Source organism: Crocodylus porosus, unplaced genomic scaffold (assembly GCF_001723895.1).
Source record: "Crocodylus porosus isolate Cpor-Errol unplaced genomic scaffold, CroPor_comp1, whole genome shotgun sequence".
In the NCBI taxonomy this organism is placed as follows: domain Eukaryota; kingdom Metazoa; phylum Chordata; order Crocodylia; family Crocodylidae; genus Crocodylus; species Crocodylus porosus.
The window spans coordinates 88,282,012-88,301,594 of NW_017728931.1; the positions used below are offsets into that span (position 1 = coordinate 88,282,012).

Genomic DNA, 19,583 nt, shown 5'->3' on the forward strand with positions numbered 1-19,583 from the left:
ATCTCATTTTAACAGAAATCTGCTAGTTAACAGCTGTGTAGTTTCCTAGCCTCAGAACAGCATTCTAATACATCCCCAAAAATCTCTGGCAGGCTGAAGGAAGAATGGTATGACAAGAGGGTATACTGCCCAGAGGAAAATGCCTTAAAGTACTAGTTTCTTGGGCCAGTAGTTCACAAAGATAGTGACCACTGAAATAATACAAAATTGTAATTGAATCTGAAAGACGCAAGATGATAATCAGGATTAAATCTGTTTGGACACCGCTAAATGATAGCATACCGATTTCTGATGTCGTATGATGTTATGCTCGATACTAGCTTTATGAAATATCTCCTAAAAAATAAATAGGCTTTTAAAGTTAGGCTCTATAATGAGGCAGCTAAGTGTCTTGATTTTCAAAAGTACTGGGTGCCCAAAGGCTTGAAGTTGTTACATTTTTTATCAGTTGACTCAAAGGTTCATTATAAGGAGAGGGGTTAAAATTATCTGCCAATAAGTGCGTGAGAGTAACATCCTGAATCCAGCACAATCTATCTATCTGTGTGTAGCCCAGATGGTTTTATCAGGGCTCTGCTTGAGGGCCGCCATCTGCGTTTGCAAGACTGACATAGAACCAAAGCTCAAATGCATTTAACTCTCTAGACAAAATATTAGATGATGTCCTATATAACATGTACATCTAACTCAGCACAGAATGTGTAAATAACAGCTTAAACCAGTAATTTTCAACCAGTGTGCGGCAGCACTCAGGGGTACCATGAGGTCCTTTTAAGGATGCTGCAGGTCACCGCACAATATTAGCACTGTTAATTGTGTAAACACCTATACACAATTCACAAGATAAATGCAGGGATTTCAAGTAGGAATCCATAGAATCATCAAGATTCTGGCCCATTGTGGACTTTCTGAGTTGGCTACAATAGAAGAATTGTTCTGTTATTTTTCCATAGTCAAAAAATGAGTGAAAGCTAAAAATTGGCACTTTCTGGGGGGTGCCTTGAGTCTAAGAAGGTTAAGAACCACTGGTCTAGACTCACATCTGCATTTTGCACGAATCCAATAGTCAAATTTGCAAATTAACCTGGGGACAATTTATGTGTTAAACTCATGGAGAGCCATACAGTATATATTAAGTCAATTTAGCATTTTTATTGCTAGCTGCAGAATTCTAATTTGTGTTCTGTCTTACAGAGTCCTGCTGCTCAGTGTAGCAATATTATCACTCTACTCAGTTCATCTTTTATTGAAGACAGCAAAAGAAGGAGGTATGAGGAGCAGTCTACTAAATGAAAGCTCACATTGCATGCACATATTTCTCTCTTAAAAGTGATTAATAAACTATGTTTTTGCAATGGATTATGTTTCCTTTTGTTTTTTCCAGGCTCAATAATATACGAAAAACTAGGAGAAAAGGCATTTGGATGGCCTGGGAAAATTTGTACTTTTATTTCTATTACAATGCAGAATATTGGAGGTAAGGATAAAATGTTCACATAATGAAATGTATGAATCAATATTTTTCTTCAGAATAAAAATACACACTGACCTTTCTTGGTCAGCACACCCTCATGTCTCTAAAGTAGTTGCCATTATGTCCAATATATGATCCATGATCATGTTTGTAGCAGAGGCAGTTACATTACTTGGATCTCACACAAGGCTCTTCACAATGCCCCCAGTAGCTGATTACCGCCTAAACTGTTTCCATATAAACCATGTTTTATTTTGTGCTTAGTCCCATGAAATGATGAACACACTCAACTCCCACAGATTCAAGAAACAATCTAGATCAGTGCTGCCCAACTTCAGAGCACACCTCACAGATCATGGGCCCTGGGCTGCACACTACAAGGCCTATATGCTCCAGGGACTGCACATGCTGGTGTCTCCTGGAGACCCTACCATGTGAGGCCACCCTACCACATGAAGAGTATGTCCCCACACCCTCTCCCTACCCTGCCTCACCAAAGCTAGCATGCAGACTGCACAAACCCCCTCCACTGCATGGATGGCAAGTTTATCTGGCCTGCACCAGCCATGTTTCCCTGCCCCAGAAACCTTGACCACCATTGGGGCAGCAGGAGCAATGTGGGGAGTGGCAGCTAGGCAGGAGCTGACAGGCCACAAAGTAACCCCCACAGGCCTGACTGAGAGTACTCAGCACTTTGCAGAATCAGGTCCCAAGAGCTCAATCCTGAAGCTGTTGTCCACAGATGTGGATACTAGATATTGGCTGACAATCCCTATAGGCCAGAAGAAGAAAGTCAGTTTGACACTTACCATATAGCTGTGGTTCTCAAACTCTTTTAGGTCACATACTGCTTTTAAATTTGTGACACTGACATGTGGCTCTCTGATTCCATGTTATACCTTACCACCACCTTAAAAGACTGAGTGAAGTTATTCTTCATTTTATTCATTTTACTTTCTTTTCTCATTTATATTTCCCCTTTTCCTTCTGCTTTCCCTTTCCCTTCCCTCACATACTCACTTCACTGCATACCCCCAAAGGTACATGTACCCCAGCCTGAGCAACTCTTTGTACAGCAAGTTTCTTAACAGCCAGATGTACACTTTGCAAATCCCTGTACTATGAAAGGATATTATAAGCTCTTCTCTTCTGATTAGCACTGACCCTTAGAAAACTCCCTCCATTGTCTGCCCTTCCTTAGTGAAGCCCCAGTACCAAACAGAGCTTAACTTAAAATGAAGTTGTTCTGTTGATGGGAGAGGAATAACCAGTTCTCCAGACCCAGAGAGTAAACATATGAAAATCAGGAATGCTCAGTTGAGGAAAGACATGGTCAAGGCTGACATGGTTATTATGAGATATGAATGGAGAGTCCATTAGATGGGCAGAACGTACAGGATGCTCCGCAGTTCATCGGAGCAACAGCAAAGCAAAGGGAATGGTTAAGAACACATAAGCCGGCATGACAACAATGCAAACTGGCCATTAATTTAAAAATAACAAATCATTTTCTAAGGCTGAAAGTTAGACACTTTCCCAACAAAAACAATTATCTGGAATAAAGAGAGGACATCAAGTTTACAACTGTTCATTCAGTTTCCATTTAGGGCACTCAACTGGTAATTTCAGTGCCAAAATATGAAACCGGGACCATAACTTGAGGTAGATAAACCTGAAGTAGTTTACTCGTTAATGAAAGAGGATTACTGTGGGTAAAAGAATGCACACAGACAGCTGACATACAGCAGCTGACACTTGCTAAATCCCCACTATCTTTTACATGGTAATTAATTTACCTGTACATAGTCATAAGGACCCATTTCTAAAAGCTAAATTGCAATTGCTGTCATCTGCATGGTCACACAGTGTAGTGCATTTAACTGAAATCTGTTTTCAAAACAGTATGTTATTTTTGTCATTTTTATCTTTAAAAACAAGAATAGAAATAATATTTTATTTGAACTGTGGTACTTTGCTATACTTAGCTGATGTGTTTGTCATTTCAGCAATGTCAAGCTACCTCTTTATTATTAAATATGAACTTCCTGAAGTAATCAGAACATTTCTACGGCTAGAAGAGAATTCTGGGTATACTTTTTACATTTTTTTATTATTTAAATGGAAATATTCCATTTAACCTGAGCAAAAATGACTGCTTGTGTTTTTTTCCTTTCCCTCTTCAGAGAATGGTACCTAAATGGTAACTACCTCGTTATATTTGTGACAGTCGGAGTAATTCTTCCACTTTCTCTTCTAAAAAGCTTAGGTAAAACCATTTACCTATTAAAAACGTCATATAATTTCTTTCATCACTAACTGATCTGAATTTACATGTGGTTTAACTGCATTTTTTTTTCTTGTTTCAAAGGTTATCTTGGATATACAAGTGGATTTTCACTGTCCTGCATGGTTTTCTTCCTAAGTGTGGTAGGTAGCTGTATGGCATATATCACTAGCTATCTGGAAAACAATGGCATTTTAAATAATAGGGTGACTTTATATATTTTCCTGTATTTTTAATTACCATTTAATATTTATATTACTGTAATCCCTAAAAGTCAACTTCCTGGAGGGTCTGTCATACTACGCAGTACATGTAATAGTACTTACTTGACCCAAATAGTTTGCAATCCAAAAAAAAGATAATGGGAAATAAGACTAAAACCAGGTCAAGGCTGAGGATGAAGTCAGATTAATAGAAATAATGGGTTGTACACTGCTTTTAGCCAAAAAGGAGACAATAATCAGTTAATCACACCTTGGCCACCTTCAAATTTAACAGTTAAAACTAAAAATAATAATCACCCCTTCAAAGTTGGACCCTTGTGAGGATATATTCTATTCTGATCGTAGGTCATCTACAAGAAATCCCAAATACCTTGTCCTATCCCTTCCCTGGAAAATGCTGTTGGAAACTGGACCTACAACAACAACACAGTTCCAATGCACTTGGTAATGTTACCAAATGAGTCTGCTTATTCTGGAGTGAATTTCATGATGGACAACACACATGGACATACTACAGGTCTTGAAGAGGCAGGAGACCTTCTACCCAAAAGTGGAGTGGAGTATGAAGCCCACAGTGAAAGTGATGACATGTGCAAACCACAATATTTTGTGTTTAACTCACGGGTAGGTTAGATTCCATGGAATAATTATATGGCCATTAACTCCAACCTGAACACAAGAGATACAATAGGGAATGCTCTTGCTAAACACACAGTGGATGTTGTGTTTTTCAGACTGCCTATGCAATACCCATCTTGGCTTTTGCATTTGTGTGCCACCCTGAAGTGTTACCAATATACAGTGAACTTAAAGAGTAAGTTGGGGTTTTTTTAATTGTTTCACCCTTCAATCATTAACCCAAGAAAAATCATCATGATCACTTTATAGATGCCCTTCATTAATCAGCAACGTATCAATTCATCTATTCATCACATTCCATAGTAATCAAATATTGATTCTGCTTATTGAATAATATGCACATATTAATGATGAAACATAAATCACAAGCATTGTTCTAATATTCATGTAGGTCAACATGTACCTTAAGAGACAATATCTGTTTTCTGGCTTTCAGAAACATTTGACAGCAGAAATTTTGAGAACACTTCTGTTGTGGTAATATAAATAACATAAAATAGCATCTAAAATACTGCTGGAATTGTAACACCTAAAAACATGTTAATGAGACAGGCCCTAATCCTTCAGGTAGATCAGTTAATGCTCACTCTTAAACCTTTTTGGAGTGAAATTGGCTCTAAATGGACATAAGAGGCTGCTCTGAAGGATGTGGCAACAAGAATAAGATTTATATCAAGTAGCAAAAGTGTTCTGATACAAATCGATTGGCTGTAGCATAACTTTGGGGGAAATTGGTGATTCACAAGAATCCAATCAGGCAGAGTATTTTCCAGGATGCAACTGTGTTTTATATTGCTCCCTAACGTAGTATAGTTGATCTCTGAGGAAGTAGGTCTATTTGTCCCTCAAATTCCCTGCAGTCCTAGTTTAGATTTTCTCGTAACAATTTTAACTGATTGATCACTTAAAGAGGAATTATTCTTACCTGCTCTTTAGTAGATCACAAACCCTGCAGCAAGGTTCTCCCTGAGTGTAGGGCTTTGTTTGTGCAGATGAAACCACTGGATGAAAACCTAGAATTATGAACAATGATTTTTTAAGTTTTAATACCTACACTTTATCAAGAAAACTGTTCAAAGTTTATGTTATATAAGAAGTAAATATATAAACTATATTTAGGTACATGTTACCACTGTCAAATAAGTAATGGAAATAAAATCTTGATATATACCAGTGATCCTGAGCTGTTCTATATAGTGTGATGCAGTGGTTTGAAACAAAAAGTTTTAAAACTCACATGACTTTTTATAACATTGATTTAAATTTAGTTGCTCTGAATTCACCAACTAGCAAACTAATGTTAGCAGAATGCTTCACTAATAGCTTAGACTTTTTCTAGTAGACAATGTATAGATGTAAGTAACCTTTACATGTATAAATTTAAATAAACTTTACAAACAATATGCACTATTACTCTTCTTCTACCCCAGCCGATCACGAAAGAAGATGCAGAATGTTTCAAACATGTCCATCACTGGAATGCTCATCATGTATCTCCTTGCTGCTCTGTTTGGTTACCTTACCTTCTACGGTGAGTTAATGGCATGTTCTCTGTAGAAATTTCCATCTTCTTTCAGAGATTAACATTAAGAGTTGTATGTCTCTTGATTTTGAGCAGTCAGTAAAGAAATAACCTTAGATTTCACACTTTGACTTGGCCAAATTAAACAAAGCTAACTGTGTTAGAAATACACTAATGCTCAACAAGTATTACTTTTGCTCACTTTTGCTCTACATATTACACCATTGATACCACTGGTTCAGCTTCAACTTTGCAAAAACATCTTAATGGAAGTGTTCTAGTATAGAATATTACTAGGACTACAGAGACCATCTGGTGTATAGACAGTGGTCTATATATATTACAGCTGCTACACTCAGTATCACTTTGCATCTTTTTTTCCACCTTTTTTAATTCCCCCATGATAGCACAGAGGCATGATGGCACAGAATAGTTAGTACTGGGTGCATCTACATGAGATGCTTTACTGAGTAGCAGACTAATTGCTGAGCAGTAAAGTGTTACAGTCTACACATGTGCAACTGACTGTGCTGCTGGATAGTCCCATCAGATACAAGTGGTATGTGGCAGTGCAGTAAATTACTGCACTTAAACACACATGTAGAAAGTGATGTTGAGATTAGTTTACTCTGGCTCAAATTGAGCCAAAGTATATTCAGTCACATTAATTGCAAATGTAGATGCCACCCACTGAGCATCAGTACTGCCCATGGGCTCCCTTTTCAAGAGCAAGTGCCCACTTCAGTTTAATGGATAGGTTGCCAGTCTGGAAGCTGGCAGTTTTTCTCCCAGCTTTGCACTTCAGGTCCTGGTTCAGGAAAGCTGTTTTACCCCTCTGCTCCTCAGATTCAGACTCTGTTCCTTAGTTTTCCCATCAGTAAATTGAGGATAATACACCACTTCCCATGTGTGTAAAATAAATTGGGATCTCTGAATGAAAAGTATCATCCAAAAATGAAGTGCTATAACTACCATCATCATTTCTACCATGGAAAGGTTGCCTTTGCACACTCTGAGGGAAATTGGTTTCTTTGTGTTTAATCAATAACACACAACTGACTACAGAGGGAAGGTCATGGCTTCATTGGTTTCACTAAATTATAAAATCTTCATTTTGAGACTGGTGATTTTAATGTATTTTCATTTTCCTTTGGCAGGAGAAGTTGAAGATGAATTACTTCATACCTATACCAGAGTGTATACTTTTGACACCCTTCTTCTGATGGTTCGTGTAGCAGTGCTAGTAGCTGTAATGTTGACTGTGCCCATAGTCCTTTTTCCTGTAAGTAACCAGAACTTTTGAACATGAAATCTGGGCAGCCCTTGTAGGCAAAATATATTCAACAGCACTTACATTGTTATTAAATAACATTTAACAGTTAATATTTTTATCAAATAGTATTTACATTGTTACAAATGTTATTTACTACAGTATACTAAATAACATTTACACTGATTAAATCCTAAGACTTCTTTTGTATACTTTTTCTGTTTTCTCCTTTATTTTACCCTAGGGGCAAGGTCATCTGCTTCTGGGTAATTCAGAGAACATAACATTAAAGTAGTGCAATGACACCTAAAGAACTCCTATTTAAGACATTGTCACACTCCCTGCATACTGTATTTGACAGATTAGCAAAGTGAGGCTGATAAGGCTAGTGATCTTGAACAACTTTTTCACATAGTTCTGGCACATACTAGCTTTCAGGCTAGTGCTGTTTTACTGCTCCATGGGTTTCACGAGACACTGGAAAAACTTTCTTGTCTATGTCCCCTCTGCAACAGACCATTCCCAGAAGTATCAGAGGTAAATGTACCTCCCCTTTACTTGTAAGCCAAATTCTGCAAGTGAGGTAACGAGGCCTCCTTGAAGTGCCTCAGGCATTCACGCAGCACCATTCCTAGGCTCTCTGCCTCAGGCATGTGTACCAGCTACATTGCCTTATTTCTGGGATTGACCTGGAAGCGATGTAGACAAGCCCTGTGTCAATGATTGAAAAGCTCTTCCCAGAAGAACTAATTGTGTGTGGAGACATTAGGAATCACATAAAAGAGGAGCAATATCAATAAATAATCAGAGAGTGTAAAATAAACTTCAAACCCTGGTAGAAGGTGGTAGAGCTTTATTTCTGAGCCCAGGACTCCTCCTGGAGCCTGTGCAACAAAGCTTTAGATGAGGTCCATGTTGCCTGAGTCCTCAGGATCAGTCCAAAGGGTATGAGGCCATGACAAAGAAACAAAGAATAGGAAAGAGTGTGGGAAATGGTAGAATGAGGGGCAATCTACAGCCCCATGGCCTGCCCCTCTACTTTCTTGGAAATCTGTACTGGCATTATCACTCTTAGCTATTATAGTTGGGTCTCAGAACTGGAGAGGAGGCAAGGCCCAGGGGAGAGGGAGTGAAGGAGCAACCCTGATATGCATTTCTCAGGCACTAGGGATAGGGACAGACATTCAGAAAGCCTGGGCCTGAATTGATTCAATCTTTGCAGGTTAGTCTAACCTGGCTAGGCTGAATCAGTTTGTAACTACACAGACATCCCAGAAATGCAGGCACATTCCGGTAGTGGCTCAGGCTAGAAGCAGCCCTCCCTTCCCTTCCACACTGCTAAGCGCTGAGGGGGGCATGGCCAGGCCCCAGCAGGACGCTCTGATTAGGGAGCCCCCCCCCCCACCTTTCTGACCAGCCCAGCAGGGAATTGATAACACAGTGTTTATCACCCCTAACTGAGTGTTTATCACCCCATTAAGAAAACAACAGAGGGACATTACCAGATACCTGTTGATTCTGCCTTTGTCCTGTCTGCCAAAGCATGAACCATAACCAGCATGTGGTCTGATAGCTAATGCTGAGAGGTGTCTGTGTAAGGCAGAGGGGATGGCGGAATCCCTGCTTAGCAGGGAGTGGGGAGGAAAGGGGAGGGGGGAGCAGGGGAAAGGCAGGCTGATGCATCTCAAGCAGGGCCAAGGAGGTGATCCTCCCCCTCTATGCGACACTGGTCAGGCCGCAGCTGGAGTACTGTGTTCAGTTCTGGGTGCCACACTTCAGAAGGGATGTGGACAGCACTGACACGGTCCAGGGGAAAGCCATCCGCATGATCCAGGGACAGCAGGGCAGACCTTATGAAGAGAGGCTATGGGACCTGAACCTGTTCAGCCTTCACAAGAGAAGGCTGGGGGGGGGACCTGGTGGCTGTCTATAAACTCACTAGGGGGGGACCAGCAAGTTTTGGGAGAGACCTTGCTCCCCTAGCAACCCCCAGGCTAGCAAGGAATAATGGCCACAAGTTGTTAGAGAGTAGGTTTACACTAGACATCCAAAGGCACTACTTCACAGTCAGGGCACCTAGGATCTGGAACCAACTTCCAAGGGAAGTGGTGATGGCTCCTACCCTGGGGGTCTTTAAGAGGAGGCTTGACATCTACCTGGCTGGTTTTCTCTCCTGCCCAGGGCAGGGGGTCAGACTTGATGATCTACAAGGTCCCTTCTGACCCTACTGCTATGAATCTATGAGTCTCTGCCAAGCTCCAGCCAGGGGGCAGACGCGAGGGGACAACTCTGCTGTGGAGCAGAGAGCCTCACCCAGCCCAAAGAGCATGCCGGGATGCTGAGGGAGTCTGGTTTAACTTAAACCATCAAGGAGTCTGGGACAAACATTGCATCAACCAGTTTGACCCAAATCAGTTAAGTCTGGTACTACATTCAACCAGGTTTATTTCAAACCAGTTTCAGCCATTTTCAAACTGGTTTATGTGTACACAGCATATGTTCTGTTACTGATTTAAACCAGTTTCTGATTATTTAACCAGTTTATGTGTAATGTCTGTCCCTCGCCAAGAAGACTTTAAGCAGAGCTCCACGTAGGATAGTGCACAGCTCACATTACAATAGCATAAACTGAGTAACAGCTTGGTTTCCAAGGGAATTACTCGAAAGAAGAAGGGTCAATCTTCAGGGATGCCTGTACTTCTACAGGATCAACTAGGATCATAGTTTCATCATTTCATAGTAGTTAGGGGTCAGAAGGGACCTGAATAGATCGTCTAGTCTAACCCCCCCGCACTGGCCGGAGCACACGCTGTGATCACATGACCCCAGACAGGTGTTCATGCAACCTCTTTTTGAATTTACCCAAGGTAGGAGTGAGGACCACTTCCGTAGGAAGTCGGTTCCAAATCCTAGCCACCCTAACAGTGAAATAGTGCCTCCTAATCTCTAACCTGAACCTGTTCTCTAGCAGCTTCTAGCCATTGTTCCTTGTCACCCCAGGTGCTTCTGGGGGAGAATAGGACCCTTCCTATTTGCTGCTGATATCTCCTAACGAGTTTGTAGGCAGCCACCAAATCCCCCCTCAGCCTCCGCTTACTGAGGCTGAACAGGTTCAGGTCCCTCAGCCTCTCCTCACAGGGCCTGCCCTGCTCCCCTCCAACCATGCGGGTGGCCCTCCTCTGAACCCGCTCAAGGCAGGCCACATCCTTCTTAAAGTGTGGTGCCTAGAACTGGATGCAGTACTCCAACTGAGGCCGGACCAATGTCGCGAAGATGGGGAGTATCACCTCTCTGGACTGGCTTGAGATGAATCTTTGGATGCACGACAAGGTGCAGTTGGCTTTGCTGGCTGCAGTCTGGCATTGGCGGTTCATGTTCATCTTGGAGTCAATAATGACTCCAAGATCCCGTTCTGCCTCTGTGCTCACAAGAGGGGAGCTCCCCAGCTTGTATGTATGCTGTGGATTCCTTCTCCCCAGGTGCAGTACCCTGCATTTATCTACATTGAACCCCATCCTAGTACCATCCACACACTTCTGTATTCTGTCTAAATCTAATTGCAGCTTCTCTCTCCCTTCGAGCATGCCTACCTCTTCCCATATCTTGGTGTCATAGGCAAACTTGGACAACATGTTTTCCACCTCCTTGTCCAAGTCACTGATGAAGATGTTGAACAGTGTAGGCCCCAGGACTGAGCCCTGGAGGACCCCACTATTCGCATCCTGCCAGGTCGAGTACGACTTATTCACCACCACTCTCTGGGTGCACCCCATCAGCCAATTTTTGACCCATCCAACTGTGTTGGCATTAATGCCACAGTCACTCAATGTATTAATGAGAATGGGGTGATAGACAGTGTCAAAAGCCTTCTTAAAGCCCAGCACAAGTGGATCTTTGAACTCTTTGATATACAAGGCTGTGCCTCCTGTTTTTGCTGCCCTGCATGAACTCCCCATGAAAAGGAGAAAAGGGCCAGTCTTTGACAGGAGACTTCACATGACTTTTTGTATTGTCATGTAGGCAGTAGTGGGCATGCCCAGAGGACGAAATTCAAAACCACATTATTAAGAGAGCTCCAGCAAACCACCCCTTACAGCTGCAGCTTCTGGCTGGTGTGATCACCAGTCTTGGGCTCCTTGATTTACTGCTGCATAATAGCTTTAAAGGGATATACCTCTAAGTGATGGTTATATTTTGAATGACAAGTCCTGAACAGGTATATTCTGGCTCTACAGACTATATAACAGACTTCCTGACAAGCAATTAAAACTAGTGACACAAGGTAACTTGCAAAGATATAAAACTGAGGTCCTGAGGAATGTTGTTAAGAGAGGTTAGTGTATAACTCCTATGCAATGCACACAAAATAGCTCATTGAGCTACCTTGAATTAATCCCTACTGCTCACTTATAAAATCATTGTTGTTCCCATGTTCAATTAGCCTTAACTGGCCAATCACTTTGCAGCTGAAAATATGAAAAAAAGGATTAATAAGATTATTACATAAAAACCTACACTTGTCAGGTTTTGCATTTTATATTTTTTATTTTATATGTATTTAGTCTTACATAACAAATAAAGTGCAGGGGACTGAACCCAATGATCTTCCAAGGTCCCTTCCAGCCTTACAATATATGAATCTAATAGGGCAGTGTGTTTTAGCAAAAAAGATACAAGTGTCTAAGTTTTAGCAAAAAAAACCACCACAGCAATAATGGTTTTATATAGATAATGTCAGAGGAACTGTCTGTTAGCCTAACCCCAGTGTACAGCATGGCTTTCTAAGACCCATCAACCTAACCAACTCCACATTGCTGAGGAAGTCATTCTTTTGTATAAACAACATAGAATTAAGTGTGAAATGTATGCCAAAAAGTTTTTGTCTGTACTTTTCTTTTTAAGAACTATTACATTCATTACTCTTATTGCTGGAATTATTTATAAAGTAATCTTTAAAAAATATGCATTGCATATGACAGCTTAATTTAAAACTCTAGCACTGCATGGTGTTAATTGTCATTTAAATATAAACATATGAGCCCATTTTCAAGTGAAGCATCATGACAAGGATGCTCCACTAGAATCTTGAACAAGTTGGGTGCATCCAGGCAAGCGTGGACACTTGGTTCCCCAGGGACAAGTTAACAGCCATGCAACTTGTGCCACAGCTACTTGTCCCCAGGGAACAGCCATGCCATGTGTGCTTTGGTGTGCAACAAGTTACCCCGGTGGGGTAGGGGAAACTGGGGTCAGCACCATGTTGGCCCCAGCAACTTTACCTGGGGTTCTGGGGAACTCCCAGGGCTGCAGCCACAGTAGTTCTGCCAAGTGGAGCCCAGCCAGCAGCCACAGTGCAGCTCTAAGCAGCCTTGCTCCGCTTTTCAGCACCGCGCGCTCCCCGAGCATGCACTGCTTGTTTCTTTTTCCATGGGTTTTTTCTGTGGGATATCCAGTGGTCAAATAAAACCCACAGAAAATAAAAAAATGGAGCAGCACATCCTCGGGCAGTGTTCTGCAAGGAAAAAACACGGAGAACACCTGTGCAGTATGTGGCACTGCAGACATGTTTGCACAGCCAGGCTTGTCTGGATGCACTTATTGAGGGACAAGAAAGGAGCTACCTGGTGCTCTCAATTCAGCTGGAGTAAATAAGCATTGTTCTTTTAAGGTCTTTTAAGGCTTGTGGAGATGTCTGTCTGCTGTTTGATTCCATTTTATTTTTAATCCACCTCTTTTCCCACCAGCAAGTCAAGTAAACCTGAAAAAAAACTATTTTTTCTTAACGTAAAAGCCCCAAGTTGGACAAAAATCCATGCACTTAGTGAATTGCCAAGCAGGAAAGATTTTGCAGATCTATTTTTAAAGTGTAAGAATATTTCTTGTTTTGCTTCCAACCTTTTGCCCATGTAACATGATCTGCTGTTACCAAATGGGGTTGCCACTGACCTTTTACCTACTGATTATATCTGCTACTACAACAGTAAAGTAATGGTGTTCCAATCTGTCATGAAGTTGTGCATAGCTGTGAATTCAGTTATAAATGGGATGATTGCCAGATTTTTGTTCTCATATTCTTAACATGTAAATAAAGTAGATTAAGCCTATTCTTGTCAAAGCCAGTGACAAAGCATTCACTCTCATTAGTCTGCAAGTGACGGGGGTCAAATCCAGATCACTAGCATTTCATGCATATATTTTTCTTCTGCCAATTATTTTTTTGTGGTGGAGACTTTTCAGAGGGGGTGGGGGTTACTGATACCATCGTTTTAGTTGCACAGATTTTAGCACCCTGATTTTTACACCCTATTTGCTTTACTTTCCTCAACGTGATAAATACTTGAGTTTCTACACTAAACTGTGAACCCAGCTCTCAACATGACAGCAGGTTGGGAGAAGGATTGTGTTCAGGGAAGGAAATAAATGAAAATAGGTTTCTTGACTTAAAATGTTTCATTGCAAGAAGAACTAGAACAAATCTTCAAGGAAAAAACAGAAGCAAAATTAAGCATTTTCTTTTGTTTTTCCTCTTAATTTCTTGTAACAGATCCGTTCGTCAATCTCTACATTGTTATTTCCCAAAAGGCCATTCAGCTGGATAAGGCATTTCCTGATTGCGGCTATAATTCTCGCTTTTAACAACCTACTTGTCATTTTTGTGCCAACTATTAAAGACATCTTTGGATTCATCGGTAGGTTTCATAAGTATTTTCAGCATATTACTTTAATCTCTGCCAATGCAGAAATGTCTAAACTCATATCCTATGAGGAATTCTGGCTTTCTATACGCTGGGGAAACCTCAGTGCTTTTATTCCTGATTTTGCAGCAGAAACAGCAAAGGGAATAAAAGCTGAAAATGGCTTACAGACAAAGCTAAAGAACACCAAACTTTGTTCTTCAGCCAAAATTGGGCACTGAGTACCTAACTGACCTCTTCAATCTTTTTCAGATTTGACAAGTAAAAAAACATAAACATTTCCCTTTCTGTTTAAAAACAGACAAAATCTTATTCTTGAATTTTTGCTCTTTTTTTTTTCTTCTCATTTTTCAGCCATCTGTAGAGCTGGTAAACATTAACAGGACTGAATTTAAAAAATGGTGCGGGGGGAGGGGGAAGCAGGAGGATCGTGTTTAAAATTCACAATTCTCCTTCCCATTTTTTTTAGTCAGTTCTAAAATGTACCCATTGGATGCATCTACACATGCTGCTAATATGGTGCAATGAACTCTGGAGCACTTTCAGCTGGAGTCAGCTGCTCCTGGGCACAGCATCTAAATGCATCCCTGGCACAGCAGCATTTTGAACCAGGGTGGAGCTGACCTGACCTGGCAGCAGGTTCAGGAGGGTTAGCCCTGGGCTCCAGGTGGTGGCATCGAGTAGCAGAGGGGATGGCTAGGGCACAAGGGTACCAAACATGCAGAGCCATGTGGCTAGACAGAAGCCAGGAGTCTGGCCTTTGCCTGGTCACTGTCTACACATGTGTTTCGGTGCAGTTTATTAGTCCGCCATAGTATTGTACTGTCTCCAACAACAGAGTTAGTTAGTTTCCTGTGCCCTAATACCAGCACACGTGTACACTGTGATGCTTTAGTTGGGAGCTAATTAATCACCTCCACAGTAAAGGGCACGTGTAGATGTACCCAATGACCATCTCTGTGCTCAGTGTAGGCTGAGGAGTCAAGGGAAGGCAAATACTCCTTAACAAAGGTTGCCCTGGTCTGCTTGACATTTTTAATGATTTTTAAGGCAGCTATAGTCTGAAAATATGTCCTGCTCTGCAGAGGACCTGGGAGACTCAGCAGATATGGCCAGTACTGTACCCTGTAGTCAATTTTTGTAATGTATTGGAAAATTTTTATTTTGAATAAATTATATTATGCTATGAGAATAAATAACTGTATATTCACTTACACAGCACTGGGTAAAGTCAGACAGTAATCAAAAGAATAACTTTCCTATCTTGAGGTTAGAAACAATTACGGAAAGCAAGTCTGAATTGAATCAATTGTTAGATGGAATCATTGGCCCATGCCTGCAGTTTACTGTAATGTTTTTAAAGGCTTGTGGAAGTTTGTTCTAATTTGTAAAGGCACAAATGTGGGGTTGGGGTTGGGGGACCACACATCCCATATTCAGCTAGCAGTCCCATTTTAAACACATTGGTTTTGTCAAATTAACATTTGCATCCCACACACCCCACCATTACAACTCTTCAGAATACACAGCCGAGACCAGAACTTGGAGACAGCTGAGCATGTCAGAAAGCTGAAAGGGAACAAAGGCTCCCATTCTGAGACTCAGGGGATATGGTCACCCTGGGCATGAGGACACTTCTGGACACATTCAATTGACCATGTAAAAACGGCCCACAAAGCTCAAAGAAATAAATACTCTGCTCTGCCCTCTTCCTTATTCTCCCACATATGGGGCCTAGTTCAGATCTTTTTAATGTAAAATAAAAATTCACCCTTGGCCAGAGAAGGGTTTTTTCATCTGAAGGTACGTATATGAGAAAGTTAGAAGTAGCTGGAAAAAAGATGTACTAACGAAGATATTTGCCCAGCCTTGGTAATACCCTGTAACTAAACCCTCCAGTTATCATTTCTGTTCTGTATAATGTTGTGCTCATTTACATACTGTTCACTGATTAATTATGGTTCCTTCAGGTGCATCTGCTGCCACAATGTTGATTTTCATTCTTCCTGCTGCTTTCTATTTACGACTTGTCAAAAAAGAACCTATGAGGTCACCACAAAAGATTGGGGTGAGTCATATGGGAGGAAACAGAAGAAGGGCCACTGAATTTTATTTGGCATGTTTTTTGGTGGTAATGGTTGTTTTGGGTGCTCTCATTATGACCGCATATTACTTTTGTGAGTTTTACAAATGCCTTCCTAGAAGATAATTACACATACTAGGGCTGTAAGATGTTGCCATATTTTGTACGTATGCATATATGCATGTATATGAATTGTAATGTTAGCTTTAATCAAAGGACAGAGGTGACCAAAAGAGAGGTCAAAGATCTGTCAGAAAATTAAGCAATAAAAGTTTTATACTAGTTATGTTCAGAGCATTAATTTCTTTACAGAGATGTTTAGGGTGAAATAATAGCCCTACTAAACTCAATAGCAAAACTACCAATATCAGTGGGGCCATAATTTCACCTTTAAATTGTTATAAACAAATGGCTCATACACTGCTTCTAAGTGGGGCAAGTTACCATAATTTTCGCACAGATTTTAGCCACTTTGCAGTGAAATTACCCTCAACATAGTTCTTGAATTAGCAGTATTTGGCTATGTGAACATTGGAACTTGAGTGGAATTGACAATTATAAATGTAAACATTATCTTATTTTGGGTTCAGGTGACCATTATACAATCAGAAAAATATAAGATGTGTCATTACAGCATTTGCAGAAAATCTGCCAGTAGTTAAACAGACAATCATGACTGGATTGTAATGGGTGTATGTGGGTGGTCTGTCCTGCCCCTGTATACTACAAGTGATCAATATAGGCATAAAGGGGTAGTTTGTACTGGTGCTATTTATATTACAGTTGTATCAGTTTGTCTGGGGCATAATAGAATTTCATTATTTTTGTAAACATGGATTTGAGAAACAATAACATAAGAAACAGACAGGCATAGGTGGTGATGAGCTAAATGACAGTGTTTACTTAGATCAAAGCATACTTTAAAATGCAAGTGAAAAGCATTTACTTACCATGGCATAATCTCTGTTTAACACCTGGATGTAATGCACCACAACCATACACTTCAGAACAAGGAGTTTGCTCTTCACAAAAGAAAGTCGGCTGTAAATTAGAGTGTAGATTTTAGGCATAAGTTAACAAAGACAGTTCAGTGCATATTAATTGAGATAAATGAGCTTCTGAATGAGGCAGATTAGCAAACCTGAAGGAGACTGAAATGGAGACCTATCATTGGTACACAGTGGGCGGGCCTACATGAGACACTATGTTGCCGTAGCGATGAGCTACAGCATTATAGGTCATCGCTATGACAACATAGCATCAGTGGGCACTAACTGCGACACCACTGCTATGTCACCACACCAACAAGCTACGTTGCCATAGCTTGTTGCTACGGCACTGTAGGGTTAGAAACAACCCTGGTCTGCTGGGGCTGCCCCATATTTTTCCACATTATGCTGGGCTGTAGCCAGTGATCTCAGTGTCCTACTGTCATGAGCACTGATATCTATCAGTTCCTTTGACAAATACCATTAAGAAAAGTGAACATTGAAATGAATCAAAAGAGATTATGATAATATATAACTAAATACATATTTTTGTTCACAGTGTTTAACTAAAATGCAAATGGTTCCATTTGCATTTATGGAGGGAATAAAATGGATCAATTGGCCATTACTGTATTACTTCTAAAAATCACATATTTACAGATTATTGTTATTAAAGCAAAACTTGGAATATCCCATAGCATATTTCTCTAGGTTTGTAACTTTCAGAACCTAGCAATCTGCATCAAGATGCACTGGAAGATAGAAAACAACATAATTTTTTACAGAAGGAGCTGGAATGTCCTAAAATTGTCCAAATGCGTTAATTAGGGGGTCATTTCAGGACTAAAGCATGTAATTAGAATCTGTTGAAGTCAACCACCTCATCCTAAGCACCTAACCACATTTAAGCATGTGCATAAATACAGCTTTGAAAAGGAATGGGCTGACCTGTATGCTAGCTGCTTTCCAGCACTTAATCCTCGAAGGCACACGTGGCCAGTTTTTAAAGGTAAAATAAAACTAAAAAACACACATCACATCACATTATCATTCATATTTATGAAGCCAGTCAGGCCAGTCAGTATGAGAAAGGGATTTTTTAGGGTCCCAGTTTGGCAAAGGCACATTTACATGGACAAAATGCTCCTATACAGAGGAATTTAGGGAGTAAACAGAGCTCATTCTGCCACTGTGCTCATTCAGGCTGTGTCACTGGGACCCAAGATCACTCATACAAATAGAGATTCCCAGGTTCAGGCCCATATTACATGCACTGTATAATGAGGGACTAGGTTTATTCTGTGATTGACAAGACATTCACTCATCATCAAATTAATGTGGGACATTTCTTTCCAATTTCAGGCCCTGATTTTCCTCATAGTTGGAGTAATTTTTATGATTGGAAGTATGACTCTAATCATCATGGACTGGATTTACAACTCTCCGAGTTCCAAACATCATTAACCTGTAGAGACATCAGAGTACTTTTTAGCCTGGAAATATTTTCATATTGTGCTCCAAAAGTCACTTTCTGACACCTAATAGGAATGCTGTTTCTAGCTAACAACTGTAATATTCCAAAGACTGTTACTAGGAATGTCACTAGAACACAGTGGAATACTAAATCGTCCTTTTTACAAGGGGGAGTTATTTATGCATTAAAAACCTGTGCTTAACATGTCTAGCCAGGTTACAGTAACGTGTGTTGTGGATACTTTGTTTTCAAAAGCAAAATAAGAGTAACTGTGTATATAGTTGTCAGACATAGTTTTGGGGGGGGGTTTTGTATTATTATTATTATACAATAACCACAGTGGCTAGAATACTGGGAACCAAAGTCCTGGCCAAAATAAATTAGCTAGTGCCTTGTTACAACTGAAGTACACAGACATGGCTTACATTTGACCCTGCTTTGAGAGCAAGGTCACGATGTTCTCTGAAAAAAAAGATGACCAGCCATTAAACAAAGCTGAGTATTCAACGTATTGTTACCAGATTGTCACCATTCATACAGCTATTAAAACCTCATTCATAAAGCAAGAGAACAGGCCAGCTTTGGCCTACATCTCGGAGTCAGATCCATGTGAGAAGACACCTGTGCTGACAGGCCAGGGCTCAATCTCTGTTGATCACTTACACTACAGGGGGCCTGTATTTAAATAGTAGAACTGCATAATTATCAGTTTGTTATTAAATATGCCTGTGCTGGAAGTAGCAGGTTTGTGGTGTGGGGGCTTTGTTAATTTTTGTACAGGTATGAGAGCTGATGTCACTGAACAAGTATCCTCCATGTAAACTTGTCTTCCATTATCACTTATAGGGATTTATGGAGACCACAAAGCGTATGAGAGCACACTACCCAGTATTGTTTGATACATATGTATTTGATAAATGTTCAGTGCA

At 40.5% G+C, this 19,583-nt stretch overlaps 1 protein-coding gene and 1 long non-coding RNA gene across 5 annotated transcripts in view; one reads left to right on the forward strand and one right to left on the reverse strand.

The window, feature by feature from the left end:
• Positions 1-19,000, forward strand: part of SLC38A4 (solute carrier family 38 member 4) — a 61,938-nt gene extending 42,938 nt beyond the window's left edge. For all 3 annotated transcript variants that reach the window (XM_019543334.1, XM_019543332.1, XM_019543333.1), the window contains 12 exons: positions 1,195-1,268; positions 1,385-1,477; positions 3,481-3,562; positions 3,658-3,740; positions 3,843-3,901; positions 4,328-4,606; positions 4,717-4,796; positions 6,052-6,152; positions 7,301-7,425; positions 13,958-14,102; positions 16,079-16,176; positions 18,543-19,000. In XM_019543334.1, coding sequence (XP_019398879.1) covers positions 1,195-1,268; positions 1,385-1,477; positions 3,481-3,562; positions 3,658-3,740; positions 3,843-3,901; positions 4,328-4,606; positions 4,717-4,796; positions 6,052-6,152; positions 7,301-7,425; positions 13,958-14,102; positions 16,079-16,176; positions 18,543-18,644 — 1,321 coding nt within the window. In that variant the 3' untranslated portion in view covers positions 18,645-19,000. The remainder of the gene's footprint in view (positions 1-1,194; positions 1,269-1,384; positions 1,478-3,480; positions 3,563-3,657; positions 3,741-3,842; positions 3,902-4,327; positions 4,607-4,716; positions 4,797-6,051; positions 6,153-7,300; positions 7,426-13,957; positions 14,103-16,078; positions 16,177-18,542) is intronic.
• LOC109315565 overlaps positions 1-19,583 on the reverse strand; it is a 43,994-nt gene that overhangs the window by 3,394 nt on the left and 21,017 nt on the right. For both annotated transcript variants that reach the window (XR_002102540.1, XR_002102539.1), the window contains exons 4-5: positions 17,142-17,232; positions 5,547-5,634 (exon numbers count right to left, since the gene is read on the reverse strand). This is a non-coding gene — a long non-coding RNA (uncharacterized LOC109315565). The remainder of the gene's footprint in view (positions 1-5,546; positions 5,635-17,141; positions 17,233-19,583) is intronic.